An 18,234-nucleotide genomic window follows, 5' to 3' on the forward strand; every position below is an offset into this window, starting at 1 on the left:
GCCCAAAACTGGATGCAGTACTCCAGCTGCAGCCTCACCAAAGCTGAGTACAAGGGGAGAATGCTATTAAGATGCTAAACTAAGGCTATAAAAAGGTGGTAAAACAGCAAACAGCATGCATGCTTCAAGAGTGAGAAATCTCTGACACCAGTTGCTAATGTGCCCGGCTTAGTCAAGAAGTTGAAGAGAAACAGACCGCCTCTTCATCACCTGTTTGGCGAGAAATCATCCCCTTATAGCTAATTACTGGACTTTGATTTGGTTTGGGCTCACTTGACTTGATTTTGAATACTTGGAGTATATAAAGCCTTCCTGTCGCTCAAACGAGGTTTCGTGTCAATCCCTGGGCTAGTCTGGAATCCTAGGTTTTTATTTGCTAACAAACTGTAATATGTAGAGGGGGCCTAAGAGAGATCTGAAAGGACTCTCAACTACGGAAGCTTGTTTCTTACTGGAGCAGGAGGAGCTCAAGGTCAGGCTCCCCCTACACTGGCAATAAGGCGTGATGAGAACTAATGCGTGGTCCCACAATCACACTTCCTGGCATGCACGTGTGACATAATAGGAGATGCGAATGTGAGCATTGCACATTAGATCCCATCATGTCTCTACCTGCATGTGTAAAGGAGCCCTTACACAGAAATCAAAGATTAAGAGAAACAGAGCTGTGGGACAAGATCTTGTCCAACACTTACACGGAAGCAGAACCAAATATAACTAAACCCATCCCCCTCAGTCAGAAAAACACTAGAAGTTAGGCTGATCATCTGTTCAAAGTGGATAAATACATACTAAGTGTATATGTTGAAATATTTATTACTAGGCCCAACACACCATTCTCTGATTTCTACATTTTATAATTTTCTGCATCTATTTCATGGAAAAATTAGTAGAACAAAGGACATTTTGGTAACACTATAGTACTGCTTTAAGGAACTTGTTCATTAACTAAAAATTAACAAATTGCTTTAAACTGGTTACTGTGAATATAAGTATTTACAACACAAGATGCACCCTATTTAATATACTGTATAAGCCATGGGTGGGCAAAATACAGCCCACAAGGCATATTCAGCCCTGCCAATTGATCCTATCCTGCCACCACTGGGAACCTAGGAGGGAGCGCTGCACCCCACGATGCTATACTCTGCTACAGCTGGGGCCAGGTTGGGCCACGCAGCACGCAGACTCCTCTATACCCCACTACCCACCATGCTTCCTGTTGACACTACAACCATGCAGTCCAGGCACTGCAGCTGCCAGCAGTCAAGCCCACACATGATGTAGTGCAATGCAGTTTGCCAAGTAGCCATCCCTCCCATCCACCTGTCACAATAAGCTGCTGTGGCACCATTAGTCTGTAACAGCCATGGAGGGGCTCAGCTCGGGCAAGCAGCTCATCCTAGTGAGCAGATGGGACAGTTATTTAGCACACTACATTGCACCTCATCCCGCGCAAGCCCTGCTGACAGCAGCTGCAGTGTCACAACTGGCAGTGGCAACAGGAAGCTGGGATAGGGCAGAGGAGTCTGTGCACTGAACAGCCCAGCCCAGCGCTGGCTGTGGCAGAGTGGAGTGGTGTGGCACATGGCGTAGCCCTCCCACCTCAGACTCCCAACAGTGGCCGGTAGGCCAGATAGGATCAATTGGTGTCCTCCCTCCCTGCCCCCAACAGCTCACCAAAACTTCTTAAGTGGCTCTCTAGCCCAACCCTGGTATAAGCAATATCAGGAAAAATTCAAATGCTGTAATCACCTGTATGTGATACAGATTTCAAATGAAAAGTCTTTGGATTCTAAGCTATTTTGCTTAAGATCTTTGGTCCCTAGGAAATAAATGCCTTGCTTCACGAACTACCATCATGTTCATGTTATAATTTTTGTCATACCAAAGACCTTCTTGTGGTGCGCAGTAACAATGAAACACCTGAACACTTTTGCTCATGGTTATCAAGACTGATCCACATACTTCGAAATAGACTCATCAGTTTGTGTCTGCTCTTTCTGATTCAATAAACTATCCAGAATATTGACAATTCTCACTAGAGAGCACGCAAATATTTTCTTCAGCATAGGCACTAGCCTGAAATCATAAAGAAAGAATACATATATACCATGCTGTGATCTTGGAGGCCCTGGAGGAACTTCCTGGTTTGGATCAATGATTGGTTCAGGTGCAAGATTATCAAATTCTTCTTTACTAATGAGATTAAGCTTCTTAAAGTTTTCAACCTCTTGCTGAATTTAAAGGAAAAAAAATACATATGTAAAACCATCATGTTATGTTAGCCTCAGAAATGATACAAGTTCATAGACACAGAAGTACATCAACACAAAACAGGAACCAGAATTCATTCAGAATTGAGCTTATGCAATTACAAGTTTTTCTCATTGCTTTTCAGGAGGAAAGAGGGATGCAAGGAGTCCTATACACAAGAGCCAACACAAGAAATGAAGTGTGTAGGATAGCGTAATTCATAACAACTAGAAAAGCAATTACATCTATACTTGGGGAACAGATAGATTAAGTGACTTGCCTAAGATTATTCAAGAGGCCTAAACTGCTCAGATGCCTTTCCTTTCCTCTGTGGTAAGGTATGCTCAAAAGAGTTTTGTCAGTGTCGGAATAAGGAAAGAAAAATGACCACTTTCTCTTTTAATAGAAAAATAAAGCCAAGATTTTCAAGAAATGGTCCACATATTCTTGAAGTAGTTAAGATGCCTTTAAAAAGGCCTTTTTTTTTTTTTTTTCCAGAGGACCAATGTTAAAGCAACACTCCTTTAAGGCACCTCAAACTAACAAATGACAGAAGCAGGGAGGTAGGGGGTGGGAACTCAGGGCTTTCAGAAGTCCTAGCCATGGAAATAAGAATAATTAAAGGACAGATTGGAAGAAAACATTTATCGTTCTTGTATTCTTTCAACTGTTCAATTCCAGTTTACTGTTGTTCTGTCTACAGACCCAACCCCTTTCTAATAATCCACCCACTGCTCTGAACCCCACTTATTTCTTGCTCTTCCCTAATCGTCTCAGAAGACACTTTCACAGTTTGTTTTTGCTTTCTCCTCTTTTCTCTCCATTTATCCATTTTCTTTTCTCTCCCCCTTCCATATTAAAAAACCCCACAATTTGAAATAATCCTTGAAATGCTTACAATAGAAACATGGGTCATTTCAGATATATTTCAAAATATGGAATCCAAACTGAGCATCAACAGGCTACTTTCAGTTTCACAGACCCGTATGCATCAACAGTTAAAGCTGTCTCTAAGCAAAAATGAAGCTGTGGATATTAAAACTGGAATTTTACTTGTTCAATCTTTTATACTCACAAGTTATTTATATTTAAAGAAACAGAAAACATTCACAATGCAACTGTTTTCAAGCAAAATCTTCACTTTTATAACTATTCCTTTTTTGTCCTGTTTTGGAGAAAGGATAATTCTACTCATCTTCCCCACAAAATAAAACTGAAGGCAAGCTCTGTACAGCACAAGAAAGCACTTGAAAAAAATCTAATCACCTACTTTAGAAAGAACTTAAACACTACCCAGGCAATTCATATAAAACAAAGTTGAAACCAAATATTGCTTGACTGGTTTAGGTCAGTTTGTGGTTGAAAGGATATTTTTATCTTGAATTTATCTAGCAACCTCTGCTATTTTGCATCTATAATAGGAAGCCTGACAGATGATACGCAGTTCCACTTTTAAGTACTTATGTCATAATCACAAGTTAACATTAAAAAAATTGCAACACCTTTATGTACACTGGGGTCACCAACCCAAGAATTTTCTTCTTTCTTTACTGAGTGTGCAAATTTTTTACTGACATACATTATACATAATGTAAATGTAACCATTCTCCCAAGCCCTGGATGGCAATAGCAAGGGCTGAGTTCAAATGTAGGGGTTTAATAATAACTATATCTGGCTTGGGCCTCCACCCAGAAACCTGGGAATTTTAACTGGGTGTTCTGAAGTGAACACATTTCCCCATATATAAGCAATGCTCTACTGAAACAGGATTTAGTGGCGGGAGAGGGGGAGGAATAAATAGAACTTCAGAGAAAACTTTAGTTGTTAAACTTTAAGCATATCCAAACATTTTATGGTCTCAGTCACTAGCAAACCAGCCCAGGGGAGCTACCAGTCCATTGTGAAAGGAGACTCACCCAGAGGTGTTGTCTAGGAGCTCTACCACCTACACAGCCAGAAGAGAATCCCAAACAATAAGACCTACGCCCACAAACACTAATACAGGCACACGTAACCCTCAAACCTCCCAACTTGTACATTAAGGAAAGTATGCAAAGCAGGATTACAGTCACCACAGCAGAACATAACCAAAGCTGAATCTACAGAATACAAGCAGGGTTGTATCAAGGAAGTGCAAAGTACAAAGGATACACACAACTAAGAACTGCAACTCAGAATTATTTTAACGATCCTCAGAATCCCTCTATTGTGACTATACATTCAAACATCAACACTGTCATGCAGCAGTATTGGCAGTACAGTATAACCTCATAAATCCAGCATGCTCAGGATCGAGCACCTGCCAGAAATTTGAAAATTCCAGATTTTTGAAAGCGAAGCAGCAGCCACATGTGGAGCAGCACCATGGGCTGGTGGATGGCAGCGGCAGCTCCCATGTGCAAGCTTTCCCCTCCGCGGCTCCAGGACTGGCTGCTGCCTCTTCCTCTGCTGTTCTGGGACCGGCTGCCTCTACTCCCCGATGTGCCAGATTTTTCAGAATTCCAGATTTTTGATAGCTGGATTTATGAAGTTATACTGTAGTAATGTCTCCCTCCTAACTCCATAGCTCCTTCCCAGCCACCCCTGTCCTTTCTGCCTGGCGCCTTAGACTGTGTGGGGCTGTGGAACCATGCCTACATTTGAGACAAGCAGCCATTACAGGCAAAACAAGCAAATGAAGCTGCTGCACATGGCTAGGTGGTGAGGAAGGGGGCCTCAGGGTCCCCTAAGGGTTACAAGGCGCTTAGAACTCCCTGCAGGATGCTGTGCTCTTGCTCAAACACAAGGTAATGTTGCCCTGCTCTGTCTGTCCCTCCACACTTCTTGCATCCAGCTTCATTCTGATGACAGATCTTCAATCAAGCCTATGTTTTCCTAGCTGTTTTGTTTTCTGGGGGGGGGGGGGTTGTTTCTTTTGTTTGTTTGGTTTTTTTTTCTATGGATAACCCTTCTTCCCACCCCAACCACTTTTTTTTTTTAAGGCAGTCTGTGAATTTACAAACAACTGGCAACCCTGACATACACTGTCAATTCTTACCCCTCACCCCCAATTAGTTTAATACCATAAATGCCAGGTGAGCAACACTGATCACCTGTTTTGATTCCTTTTGCCTCTCGACTGATACAGCTACAACCTGGATAGTTGACACATGCTAGGTGATCAATATTCATTTTAGGTTTTTTAACTTTTTAAACGCAACTAAAACAAATTACCTTCATAGCTGCTGAATCGATCTCACCTTGCTCCATCCACAAATCCTGTTCATAATAGTATAAACCGTCATTAATGACTTTAGCAAGTTCTGATGTAATTTTTGCACGAGACACGTGATTACCAGTACGATCTCCACCAGGATGTTTTCTCATGTAAGGTGGTGTCTGTGTTACAATCAAAATCTTGTTTACATCCTGGTCATCAATTTCATAATCAGAATCACTGTCTGACCAATCTGTAAACTTATTTTTGCGACCTTCTATTTGTTCCATCTCTTCATCAAATAAAAAGTCAAGCTCCTCTTGCTCTTGCTCCTCTCGAGGTGGGGGCTGCTTTTGCTGATTTGTTGTTTGATCAAGTGCAGGTGCAGATTCCTACATGAGGAAAGAAAGTGTTTGACCTTTCCATTGAGAAACAAATATATCTTACTACTTCAATGCTTCTTTTAAATGAGAGGTTCAACTAAACAGAAGAGAATAGTGAAATCATGAGTGACACTTTCCAAGCATGAATAACCGTTAGTTACCTAACCTCCATCTACTTTCAAAGATTCTTAAGCTTATTAAAAAAAGGAAAAACCACAGCACTAAAGGTAATAGAAAATCCTAACACTATCTTTTAAGACTAAATTCTCTCACACCATAGGGCAGAATATTTCTCAGCGAGTACCCATCATCTTCTACTGCGCCAATTTGGGCTATCAGGCCCATTTCCAAAATGAACAGCAGTTTGGCCTTTTAAGTATTTTTAAAATAAAAAGAAAGAGTCGCATTTAAGTTTCTAAATTTCAAAGAGTATTTTTTATATTAAATATATCATATAATTGAGCGCAACCATCACTAGAATATGAAAAGCTCTTCTTTTAATAACATCATGACCAGCTTTATGATCTAAGTTTTGTTTAGTCATTTCATAGAAAGTACAGTCATCTTCAACTGCCTTAGTAATGTTCATATCAAGGTATCTACACTCTCATTCCATAAACAGCATCATACTTTTTGAAGTCCAAAAAAAATGCCCAAAATGAAAGACATTTTTTAACACATTCATCAAGATAACTTATGCTACCTTTAATTTAACTGTTGATGGACGATGTCTCTTTTTTACTTCTATCCAAGGTTCAGAGTCAAGTTCTGGCAGACTTGCAGACAATCCTTTAGACATTGTTTGAAGGTTACTGGTTTCACTACCTGTCTTTGGACTTAATGGACTTCCCATTCTGGGAGAGCTTGGTGCAGACTCTGAAATTAGTTTTAACAAGAAATAATTTATAATTTATGTTCCATTCTGGTTATTGCTGCTAGAAATCCCTCTTGCAAATGTTAAATTATACTGATCAGAAAAGAATTAGAAAAGAATCAGTACAGTAAAGTTCCATAATGAGCAGTCAAAGCCATATTTTAAAGGTATACATTTCTGAATGCTTTAGGGGGAAAAAAAAGTTATCCACAGGCACAGTATAATTAGGGACATATTTTTCCATAACAACTTCCAACTCCATTCTTAAATGATTAAATCAACTCCTACTCTATCCTTACCACAATATCCCTAATAAGAATACTAATCATCCACAGTTGCAATGGTAAGGTTTTCAGCATACAAGACCATCTCTCTATTAGAATGTGAATGCAATTCCCATATAATTGAAATCACCAAATAAACTTTCTGTTATTACCAAACTAAGCCAGTTTTCACCAGGAAAAAAAAAAACTTTATTCCATTACCAGTACCTTAATACAATTATGTCATATATCACCATACAATACAAAAGAGGGTAGCATTCCATTTGGATCCCATAGTTTCTTTCAAGAAATGCCTATAACTAGGGGTCTACCCAATTTCGAGGCAGCCAGCCGATTTTACAGGGGAATCGCGGGGCCGGCCACCATTTTTGTAGGCTGATCGCACCATGGCACCCCCACGCCTCTGATGGGTGGGGCCACCTGGGCCCTTGGCCATCGCAACTGATTAGTTGCAAGAGCCGTCTGTCATATGATCCTACCCCCTCACCACTGATCAATTGAGGGCTGTCCGTTATGTGGTTCTGCCACCAATTGGTGGAGGAGTATGGCCACATGACAGGCAACCTTCTTTTCTAACCAGCTGTGAGGAGCGAGGGCAACAGCCATCTTGGGCTCCCCTTCATGCCGGCAGCCCCACTCATTTCTCATGGGCTACAGTGCCATGAGGACTGCTGGTTCCTTCTGGGGAGTCAGAATTTTATTACCAGTAAGTTTTTTTTTCTTTTTTTAAATTTTATTTATTTATTTGTGGATTTCGCCAACTGCTATGTCAATTTCACAGGCAATGCCAGATTTCAAGATTTCCATGAAACAGCAATTTCGGTAGGTCCCTACCTATAACTTTAGAATTGCTAGGGTTGTAAACAGGAACTACTTCCATTTTACTGCTTACTTACGCTCACGTACCATAAACATTGCCTATCGATCCCCTTCAAGTCAAGGTGTTGTTCCCTCATAAATTACATTTTAAAGAGATGCTATTCCCTGGCTCTTTGCCATAGTCTAGGTCTTTCTTTTGCTCAGAGATTACTGCATTTATATGGCTGATCTCTAGAAACTGAAGGATTTGGGATACAGACTAGAAGATGGTTGACGATGACCTACTTTCTGAAATTCTATAAAAATGAATTCAAACCCTGAGTTCAAATATTGTTTGTTACTTATGCTTGTAACAAAGCACCACCCACTGAAGATTTTGCTAATATAGGTCAATAAATCTAGACTGCATCATTCCATTAAATGCATCTTAAATGTTGCCACGGTAACATATTTCATTTTACTCTTTCAAATTAAACTTGACAGATGGGCAGAATCTGCCATGCATATATACATACACAAACACATGCATACACACACATACACATATACACAACAAAAAAATATGTATGGGCAGGATGGGGAAATGCTTGTGCTGTATAGGTCTCTAGCCCTCTACAAAAACAACCCCAATAACCAAAGTACCAATTCTGAATTGAGGAGAATTCAGGAGTCAAAGATGTGATATAGGAGAAAAGTTGCTTTAATGAGTCACTAGGTCACCGGGAATAAATAGGATTTGCAGCATGCTAAAACACACTTATCAAGGGGTTCCAAGTAGCTGTTCTGTAACCTAGGCTTCTGGAGCAAAGGAGGACTTATTCCAGGATGATCATGATTGTATCTTCAAACCAAGGCAAAGAACTCCTAATCCTTCATGCAAATATGATTTAGATTATGTGATAAACTTCACATATAACTATTTAAAAACAAGATTCAAAGCTATCCAGATAGCAAGGGAAAGAAAAAAGTTATTTGGCTATTGAGTAACTAGCAGGTTTTGTTTTTTTAAAATGAATTGTCCATAAACCCATTCTCACTATGGGCAAATCTCACACCCTTTTTGGCCCAGCAATACTCATAGGCTCTAACCCTACCTCTGCCTGTCCCATGCTAAGTCACAGAATTCCAAACTGCTTTCGACTCCAAGGAATAAGAGAAGTCAGATAAGGTTTGAATGTGCAAATAACAATGCATCTCAAAATTTAGGTACTGATAAATGTTTGTGCACAAACATATTCCCACTGGAGGCAACTCCAATACAACACCCACATACTGTCAAGTGGGCCTTGGAGTCCCCTAAGCAAAGAGTGACTATAGAATATTCTGAGTAAGCATGGTGTCTGCCTTGGAGGGTTCTGCAATCGCATAGTACTCGGTAAATGTGTCAGGCTCCAGGTAGCTGCCCCGCAAATATAAGTTATGGAAACATTGTGAAGCAAGGCTATGGAAGTGGCCTTGGCTTTGGTGAATATGCCCTAATTTACAGATGACAGTTACACCTTTGCCCAGCCTTATACCCAATTAGGTAAATATCTGCGCTGAGATCACTGTACTTTTGTTTTCCTCTACTAAGGACACTAACAGCCTTGAAGGGATGGGTCCAGTAATGGTAATAAGGTCTTCTGACCTTGAGAATGAAGTAAAACCTCTCCTTGGAATGGATGAGGGTTTTTTGCTGGGGGGGGGGGGGGGTTGTTGGTTTTTTTGGAGGGGGGGGAGTAAAGGGGGAGGTAAATTAACTTGATGTTGCAGATTAAAATCTGCAATCACTTTGGCAATGACCTTCTCCAGGACACCTTAGGATAGGGAGTCAGGCACAGGGATCCACCATAATAGCTTCAACCATTCTTGCCAAAAAGTAACTAGCTGTCACCAAAAAGACTAGTTTTATGGACAAGTGCTGAAGAAAGTATGTTGCAACTAGCTCAAACAATGCTTTCATTAACATGAAGACTAGATTCAAATTCTGTTGTGGAACAGGATCTCTGATATGCAAAAAATACTTTAAACAAGTTCTTAAGGAATCCAAGGGCTTTGGGTGAGGTAGCATGCACTGATTCTTCACCGATAGACTAAATGCTGAGACACTGATGCACATTAGCAGAACTGCCAGCTAGACTGGCAGGCTTTAGCTCTAACCTGCTCTAATTCTGCAAGATCATAAATAGGTCACTGAAAACTGTTTGCACGCCCATGCTTTCTAGCTGGCTTGAATGTATGCAGGGTACACTGGAATGCTCATGCCAGAAAGCTGTCAGCTGCTAGGGAGGGGCCTCTTCTGTGCAAAGGTTGGAATTTTTGTTTGTGTTTGTAAAAGAGAAAACAGACTCCCAGAGATCTAAATGTGACTCTGGAGTGTTGAAGAGTGCAGTTGCACCTGTCCTAGAACTAAGTCTTCCACAGTGACTTGCACCATCTTGAGGATGCCAAAACTTTGGAACAAAGAGTCATGGCATGTAACAAGCTATTTATCTGGAGGCAGTGTTCACTGCTAGGTGGAGAAGAGTTTTTGTTGTGAGCCTAAGGTCTCTTCTGTCATGGATAAAGTAGCAGCCAAAATCAGGACATGCTCACAGATCCAGAATTGGTAGTTTGTGATCCTATATTGTAAACTCATGGACATCTTAACTGGTCCTTTTCATCTCTAAACTAGTTCAGCTACTCATTGACAACTGTTACTGCCAGTAAACAGAGACAGAGAGAAATGCATGTATTCCACTACCTGTTAGTTTGTGGTAGGTGGAGGGCACAATGCTGGAGCTTGCCACACTTTTCTTACAGGATCTTCATGACCTCATTGACTTGGAAAGCCAGTTTGGAAGGACCCTCCTGTCATAAACTGCCCACAAAAATCAAGTGGCTCAGAGTTCTCTAACAAGTTGTTAGAAGTCTGAGTGATTTGACTTGGTAAGCTCTGAAAACTTCCATTGCCCTCTTCAGGCTGCAGAATAGAGTACACTACATAGCACGCAGTACCATGTGGAATATCTCAATCCAAGGTTAGAAGATAAACTAAGGGATTTATCCAAAACAAGAGTCTTTGCTTCACCTCAGTATGACAGATGCTAGGTGTGAAGGACCAATGCATCAAAAATGAACTAGGAATGTGGGTCTCAAATAGGCAAGAGAGGTACCTCATGTTTGTCAAGCTGTCTCACTGTAGTACAGAACTAAAATCCCAAAGCAAGTTAGACAAGGTTATTTTGGTAAATCTTATATTAGACCAAGCCAAATAGTTGGAAAAATTCTTCTTTGTAAGCTCTTGAGTATAAATACCCTTCATCTGGCAGAGGAAGCATCTGCAGCTGGTGTGTGCTCCTCCTGGATGGAATGAACAGTAAAGAAGCCAGAAGCTGGTATGCATGCAAGACAGGCAGTCAGTGAAGATGTAAATCGAGGAGTCAGTAGAACCTTGTCTGCTTACATCCTTAGGCCTACATGGCTACAACCTATATCCCTGTAACAGAACAAATTAGAACAGTTGAAGAACCCATACCAGCAGGAGTCTTTTGTGAGTTCTGATCTTGCAAAGAATAAGAGCTAGGTTAGAGATAAAGGGTGATGGTGTCAGTATTACAGCACCTTGTGGTATTGTTCAAAATAAAAGGGATACAAAAGTACCAACTCACAGACACTAAGCTATACACTCAAAGGCCGCATCCAGACTAGCGCAGCCGTGTGTATGTGGTGCTGCAGACATGTCTACAGCACCACATACCGCACATTCAGGTGTTCTCTGTGCTGCACAGTAGCAGTGTGGCAGGGAGATTTTGACTTTGGAAGATCCTGGGGTCAAATAAACCTGTGCAAAAAAGGCGAGTGGCGCACACAGGGGCAGCATGTGCTGCCCAAAACCAGAGCCTGGCCAGCAGGAATCATGCTCCAGCTGCTGGCCAGGCCCTGAGCCACACAATCACTGCTGCTGCAGCCCTAGGAGGCCCCCAAAACTCTAGGGAAGGCTGCTGGAGCCAGCCCAATGCTGGCCCCAGCCTCCCCTACCCCTCCTGGGGTAACCTGCCACATGCCAGAAGGCACACGGCACAGGCTTTCTCTGGAAACAAGCAGCAGCAGCACAAGGTGTGCTGCTGCTTCTTATCCCCAGGAAAACAACGTCCACGCTTGTGTGGACACAGCCAGAGAACCTAGGATATTTTTCTTCCCACAGCAGCAAAGAAACATGGTAAGGAAAACAGAAATTTAATACAAATGGAGAAATCTTCTCTGATAATTCTTAGACGTAACCAAGAATTTTAAACACCCCACTGCCTCAAACTAGTAGCCGGTAGGAAATAAGGACCAGGAAGTACATGTTTTCTTACACACACATACATACATCCCCTCCATCCCCTACCATCAATATGGGGCAGGAAGATAGGTGGAACTAGAACAGGAACAAGCAATTATTTTGGGTGGAGGGCTGCTTAATAAGTTTTGATGAACTGTCAAGGGCCAGAAGGGTAGCCCAACCTCTAGATAGGTGCCCTGCCCCTGGTCACCATCTTGGGACTGGAAGTCCTGCCCCCTAATCTCTAGCCTTTGCCCCCAGAAGTACGCATTCATTCATTCATTCGGGGGGGGGAAGATGCCATCTTGGAAAGGGAAAAAAACATACAAATCATATACTAAAAATCAAGCATCTACTAAAACCTACTTAAATTTTATTTCAAAGATATTTTTGTTCCAATTTACATGCGTTTGCATAGTATATAGAGACGTGATTGCATAATAGCTCAAAAATAAGGTCTTACTCTTGCATATTGTGTGTGGGGTATGAATGCAGGAGTGTGTGGGGTATGGTTAGGGGGAGCTTGCAGGCATGTGTGGGGGTGTGGATATGTATGTGGGCAGCGTGTGGGGGAGTGTGAGAGAGTGTACCCCCCCTTGGTACACAGCCCTTGCCACTGGCATCAGCAAGGGGGCCCTTGGGGTGCTTATCGCCCATGCAGGCGGAGCGCCCACCCCCCCAGGAGCAAAAGGTTCTGGCCACTTCCGGGATCTGCATGTGGTAGCAGGGAGTGGGCCCAGGCTGGCCTGCCTCCACTGCACAGGGATCCCCATGGCTCATGTGCGGCTCCTGGGACCCAGCCAGAGCTGCGTGCTGGGAGTGGGGAGCTCCATGCAATGGAGCCAGCGGCTGGTCCTCTCCCTGTCACCACATGTAGCTCCCAGGACTCTGCTGGGAAGTAGGGAACGGGGCCAAGCCAGCCTGGCTCCACCACACAGGGCCTGGCCCTGTTCCCTACTTCCCAGAGTTCCAGAAACTGCATGTGGCGGCCTGGAGCAGCAAAGGTTGCCAGCTCCATCACATGAGGGGTTCCCCCCCAGTGGCGCACGTGTCCCAAGAGCTGCACATGAGCTGCGGGGAGCCCTGCATTATGGAACAGGCCTGATGTGGGTGCTGCGCTCCTGTAGCTCACTGGGTGCAGGCCCCAGTCCTGCACTCCCACCCAGCTGCAACTTCTCCTCGCCTGACCACTTCCCTACCTGTTGCCTGGAGTGCTACAGCAGGGACACAAGGAGGAGCCACGGGAGGCCAGGGGAGCTAGCAGTTCCCCCAGAAGCAGCAGCAGTGGCCTTGCTGGCCAGGGCCATGGCTCTCCCCCACATTAGGGTGGGAGCATGTGAGTGCAGCAGGGGCAGCTGCAGGCTAGGCAGGATACAATTAATTGGTGCATGCTGCCCACAGGCCAATTGAAATTGCCTGAAGGGCCAGATGAGGCCCATGGGCCCATCCCTAAGCTAAAATGTGTTCCTTGGGTACTGCTAAGGGAAAAAAAGTCACTAATCAAGGGCTCAACAAATGAAAGACACCACTAGTTACAGAATGTATAAGTGGACAATTATTCAAAAGGACAGTTTGAAATCATCCCTCATACATTACAGATGTCATTCTAGCAGCAGTGTCCTGCCACCAAAACAGGAGGTAAATGTTCAAAACGCAAGTAGAAATCTTTTGGAAAAAGACATTGAGTTAAAGAAAAAAAACCTGAAACACAAACAAGTTTACCGGGTTTTTCCTTCCTGTCTGTACCTCTATCAGTCTTGCAATTCTCTAACTGGCTAAAACATCCTTACCTGTTTCTTATGGGAAATCTGATATCAACTTCATATAAACTTTGCAGGCTTTAGTAGGCTTAAAGTTTCTCTCCTAAACTTTATTATTCTTTTGTAAAAAGAAATATCTTACCAGTATGAGAGCCAAATGCTTTGCCTGGTATGAATTCTGGACAGTTGATGAGCTGAGAGAAGTCAGTCTGTTGCAGATTACATGGAGAGGCACCAGGAATTGGCCATTTTTCTGGATCTATCCTTTTCCTCATTTTCTGATCTATTATTTCCACTTCTGTACTTTCCTTTAGAGCCTGTGTCAAATATGTTGCATCATTAGGAAAAACACATATCCATAGCCAGCATTATATTGCTGATAAACACAGATCCAGTGAACTTTACAGTGAAATGAAACACCTCAATTCATTTTTATGTAATTTTCCAGTGTAATTAGAAACAAATTTCATGTAAATGAACATGAAACTCTCAATACCCATTTTCATCACTGACATTTTCAATTATAAACTTGGATGAAAGGAGTCAGTCTAGGACTCAGCACCATATATTTTCACTACTGTAATTCTGAATTATCATTGTGGCACTGTTTCAAGCATTAGCTGCCGATTATGGTTTTGAAGCCTAAACTCCAAGTACCAATCAACCCAAATTAACTTTCATGAATGACTTATGCTAAGTAACATCATGTAACAAAGCCTGGTCTATATTTAAAACTTAGTCTGATGCCAAATTCACATTTAAATCTTTACCATCATAACTTTTTTTCTGCTCCTAAAGGGTGATGGTTATTTACCAACAGTTGTCTATGCTAGGGATCTTGCTTGCACAACTGCAAGTGTAAGGCACTTTATTATGGTGTAACTTATTTCATGTTGATTAACTGAATTTAAACTCAGTATATACTTTTAATATAGCTATTATTGTATTTGTATAAGAAAGTTACTAGTTTGACTAGATCAGCATACTGCAGACCAGAACTATCAGACACAGGCTAGATCCAGCCCGTAAAGCCCTATCACCTAGCCTATCATCTGGCCTGTGGACCAGTTCCACACTATTCACAACCAGTATGCAGGGCCTGATGAGTTTGATACTTCTGCTGCAGACTAAGTCTGGTAAGTAGGGCCATCCCGGGGAGGGGGGGGGCACGTGCGCTTCGGTGGGGCTCCACGTGCAGCTGCTCACTACCCTCCCCACTGCCCCCCCCTGCTGCCGCTGCCACTAGCAGGTCTGGGGCCTGTGGGATCAGAGCGGGGGCGGGGCCCCGCATAGGCTCATTTGCCACAGGTTCCTCATTCTGCTCAGGTCGCCTCTGCTGGTTAAGACACAACAGTGCAGACAGTATAAATAATATTTAGTTGAATGCATTTAATTGTACAGCTAAAAATCATGGAAATAAAGAGTTAATAATTCAGCATTGTTTATTTGACTCTGCAATCCTTAAGGAACATTTGGCAAAAAAACATGCTTCCACAGGCACAAAACTGCCACCCAAATTAATTAAATGTGATCCAAACTGAACCTACAATTAATGGGTAAAATAAAAGCCCTTTACATTTCATAGGAAAGTGATCTTTTAAGTTCTGTCTGCTTTGTATGGGGTGGGGTGGGGTGGGAGAGGTAGGGAAGGGAATAAAAATGCTCTCTCCCATATGGCTGCGACTCCAGAATTCTCATTTCTTAATCGGAATTGCTGCATTAAAAAAATAAGACACAAAGTGTTTGGCAATAAGATCAATATATATAATTATATGCTTTTAATTCATTTTTCATTAGCATTTTTTGTTTTTTTAACATTTGACTCTTAAAAATATGTTAAACATAAATGTGCTTCTAAAACAAATTTAAAAATTGACAAAAGGACTCAAAACCAGCATAGTAACTTCCGAATTTTATTACAATATGAATTTGCTCTTGAAAGTAAATCATTTAAAGCAGATATTATTAGTAGTAAGTTTCCACCCTGTTAACCAGCTGATTGCACACCTATTCAAAATGAATTTCTTTGAAACCTACAAAAACAATACTATTCATTGAGTTCAAATTGCAAAGTTCAATTACAAAGAATACATTGTTAAAAAATATATAGTTCAAAACTGACAGTTCTTCCTCCACTGACATAGAAAGTTTCAGTTGAAAAGGTTTTCAGAACATATTCAAGTTTAAACAGAGGATCTCTAGAAACCAAACTGCAACCTTAATTCTATGAGCTTTTTTGTTTCTTTTTAGAAACTGCAAAATATCTACCTTTAACAGAAGTTCTTAAGAGGCCTGTACACATTTATGCCCTTAGGATGTGGCAAATAAAGCCTTCTGATAGCAATATTCACTGGTAATTTGTTTGCCGCCATCTACTTTTCTCCTACCTGTCTCTGAACTGCCTGCGGAACAAGCTTGTACAAAAACTGCCTCAATTCCTTCCACCACCTCCCAAGGTCCAAGATTACAATTAGGATTCCAAGGCCACATTTCCATGAATGGAAGCCAAGAAGACTCGAGACAAAATCTTGGAGCTATTACCTCAGGGCAACTACTAGGGGTGTGCGAAATGGGCCATATGCAATTCAGATTCAGCCCGAAAAGGGGACAGTGATTCGATTAGTTGATTCAGATCACTGTCCCCAATTTGATTCGGGCAAATCCAAATCTGAAGATTCAATACTGATTTAGAGAATCAGTAATTCGGCCATAGACACAGCTTTAAACGTTTTTTCTATACACCTCAAGGTACCAGGCACAGCTCGTGAATGCTGCGATGCCGGGGTGGACAGAGCGTCCCACAGGAGTGCAAGGCCCACACCATACCATACTCAGCAGCAAACCCGGAAGTGAACCAGAAACACCTCCCCTCCACCTGCGAGTCTTCTGGGGGGCCTCAGCATGCTCCCCAGAGGACCCAGAAGTGCTTCTGGTCCACTTCCAGGTCTGCTGCCAAGCATGCTGGAGAGCCCCCCAACACCCCTGTGGGATGCTACATCCACCGCAGCATCTCAGCATTCACAAGCCGCCTAGTACCTAGAGGTACATAGAAAAAACATTTAAAGCTATGTCTATGTCCAAATCACCAAATCTTTCCGCATCGATTCGGAGAAATTAAATGGTATCCCAATTCAATTCGGATTTGGAGATTCAGCCATTGAATCGTGCAAATCTCTGCCGAAGTGAACCAGGGACCAAAGCCTCGCACAGCCCTAGCAACTACATGCAAACAAACGGCTGTTCGAGGACTGGAATCAGGGTAGAATTTCCTGGGTTATATGACAGTTCAAAAATTGAAACAAGTTAACTACACATTTATGTACATGGACATAAGTTACTTTACCTCTAGAATGAGGTTAACATTTGTAGTCAGAGCTTGCACACGGTGGAAGGTGGCAATCAAAGAAATAGGTAAGAATCCTTGTTGGTCCATCTTTCTTCTCAGAAAGAAGTCTCTTTCCAAATTTTCTGTGCTGAAATAATACTCACTGGAGAAAGAAACACGTAAATGTGAACCCACTGCAAGTTGGTTTCTTTAGGTTTAGTTTCAAGTCACAATCATTCATATCAAACCTTCCATCACACATTTTAATACATTTTGTCAAAACGAATGTTTTAGAGTTTGTTATTTATGGACCAGAAGTTACAAAATGGCACAAGTATTCAAGGAAACCAAATAGAAGAATGCATACATTGTAATTTATGGTCCAGGAAATTAAACACAGGTATAGTCAAAGCCTCATTACTGCATTCACTAACTAGTATATATATCAAAAGCAAGCCAGAAAAATAATACTACTTTTCTTTTTGTTGTTCAATCATTCTTCCCCTTCTCTTACACGAGTAGAGGGAAACATTCCCTTAGCATTCATATGAATTAAGGCCAATGTACTGTTGACTACAGATGGCACATATTATTCTCAGTGAATATCCGCATTCATATTTAATTTTTCCTGCTGAATTTCCCAACAGATTACAATGCTTCGGTGTCTTATTTCTGAGTGAAAAAAAAAATATATGCAAGCACTCTTCATGCAAGCTAAAGGGAAAATAAGAAATTAAGAGAAGTATTACATGGAAAAACACAGCTTTATATTGCTAAAGAAATGGAGGTGTGAGTACCAGGAGGCACTAAAGAGTACTTTGTACCACCATTTATACCTGGAAAAAGCAAATTTCTTCAAGAATGAAGGGGGTAGAAAAAGAGTAAAACACACAAAAGTGATTCCATATGGCAACTAAGTTTCTTTATGAAACAGTAGAGGTTGACATCTTGACTATGTAAAGGGGTGAAGAAAATGAAAAAAAAATGTAATTGAGACATGCTACAATAAGATGTAAACTAGAAAAGATCCTAGGAAGAGATGCAGCAAGTT

The 18,234-nt window shown here is 41.8% G+C and overlaps 1 protein-coding gene across 1 annotated transcript in view; it reads right to left on the minus strand.

Moving 5' to 3' along the window:
- Positions 1-18,234, minus strand: part of LARP1B (La ribonucleoprotein domain family member 1B) — a 51,216-nt gene that overhangs the window by 13,849 nt on the left and 19,133 nt on the right. The window contains exons 8-12 of the mRNA XM_019533954.1: positions 17,202-17,346; positions 14,001-14,175; positions 6,540-6,712; positions 5,471-5,845; positions 2,114-2,237 (exon numbers count right to left, since the gene is read on the minus strand). Coding sequence (XP_019389499.1) covers positions 2,114-2,237; positions 5,471-5,845; positions 6,540-6,712; positions 14,001-14,175; positions 17,202-17,346 — 992 coding nt within the window. The remainder of the gene's footprint in view (positions 1-2,113; positions 2,238-5,470; positions 5,846-6,539; positions 6,713-14,000; positions 14,176-17,201; positions 17,347-18,234) is intronic.

Source organism: Crocodylus porosus, unplaced genomic scaffold (assembly GCF_001723895.1).
Source record: "Crocodylus porosus isolate Cpor-Errol unplaced genomic scaffold, CroPor_comp1, whole genome shotgun sequence".
NCBI lineage: Eukaryota > Metazoa > Chordata > Crocodylia > Crocodylidae > Crocodylus > Crocodylus porosus.